At 38.8% G+C, this 1,300-nt stretch overlaps 1 protein-coding gene across 4 annotated transcripts in view; it reads left to right on the top strand.

The window, feature by feature from the left end:
• The window catches only part of Nup98 (nucleoporin 98), a 108,762-nt gene that overhangs the window by 47,797 nt on the left and 59,665 nt on the right, over positions 1-1,300 (top strand). For all 4 annotated transcript variants that reach the window (XM_008854096.3, XM_029556603.1, XM_017803453.2 and 1 more), the window contains one exon: positions 370-503. In XM_008854096.3, coding sequence (XP_008852318.1) covers positions 370-503 — 134 coding nt within the window. The remainder of the gene's footprint in view (positions 1-369; positions 504-1,300) is intronic.

The following is a 1,300-nucleotide window of genomic DNA, read 5'->3' as shown; positions in this document are numbered from 1 at the left end:
TTTTTCTTAAAGAGGTTTCTTTATTGTTGGACGTATATGACTCTTGACTGGCTGGCCTAGATATTGGTATATGTAGACTAGGCTATCCTTGAACTTCTCATCCCTCTACCTTAACCTCAAGTGCTAGGATTATAAGCATATGCCACCACATCCAACTAAAGCAATCTTTAGTGTTTCTAGAGAAGAACAGACTATATCTTTGCTTAGTTTTAATTCATAATTTTGTATTTTCGGTTTGTTCGATCTTCCTTAGTAATACCATTGAGTGAATCTGAACTTAGTTCATCCTCATAAAGCATGTAGAGTTCTCTCCTACTAATGTATTAGATCCTTGGACTTACTTTTTTCTTCCTTTTCTTTTTTGAAAAGCTTTGACAGATCCAAATGCTTCTGCTGCCCAGCAGGCTGTTCTGCAACAGCACCTCAATAGTCTAACATACTCACCCTTTGGAGACTCCCCTCTATTCCGGAATCCCATGTCAGATCCCAAGAAGAAAGAAGAGGTAAATTTTTTTTATTCTTTTAGAAAATGCAGTAGTACCACAGTGTGCACAATATGAGAGCAGAGCATGTTGATGTTCAACATGTGAAGAACAGAGATGGAAGGCTGGTGAATAACTAAGCAGTGGGTTCTATTTAGGTCTTTTGTTTCTGAATTGACAAACTTCAGCATGAACTTTGGTCAGTGACAGAGCCCTCAACCTTTTGGTCTTGAGTCTCACAGTTCTGAAGGGCTCCAGGCAGAATAAAGCTGCCATAGAGTTCTAAGGACAGCCCTCCCTTTGATCCCAGCCAGGACCCACAAAATTACATCCATGTATATAAAATCTGGACTTGCATCTTGGGACATGTCTTCTGCATGACCTGGTAGGACAGTTATCGGTCAGTGGGTCTCTGTACTCTTCATTCAGTGGCAGCAAAGTGTTGTTCAGAGTTGACAGGGGTGCGCACATGGCAACTAACAATCATTCGTAACACCAGTTCCAGGGAATTTGACACCCTCTTCTGGCCTCCACAGGCATTGCAAGGTACAGGTATACTACATACATGCAGGCAAAACACATACACATAAAATAAAGACAAACTAACATGAGCATAAATACTGTTATGCTTATTTTATAAATAAAGACAAACTAACATGAGCATAAATACTGTTATGCTTATTTTATAAAGTACAACTATTGCAGCTAATTCTCATATAAAGACAATAGAGAGTACATGTTAATAATATGCTTTTTTTTTTTTTTTTTTTTTTTTTTTTTTAGAAAGGGTCTCCCTGGCGCCCCACCTGTCCTGGAAC

This window comes from Nannospalax galili, unplaced genomic scaffold (assembly GCF_000622305.1).
Source record: "Nannospalax galili isolate Female #2095 unplaced genomic scaffold, S.galili_v1.0 scaffold1387, whole genome shotgun sequence".
Taxonomy (NCBI): domain Eukaryota; kingdom Metazoa; phylum Chordata; class Mammalia; order Rodentia; family Spalacidae; genus Nannospalax; species Nannospalax galili.
The sequence above is the reverse complement of the archived record's forward strand: the minus strand, read 5'-3'. Positions and strand labels throughout refer to the sequence as shown.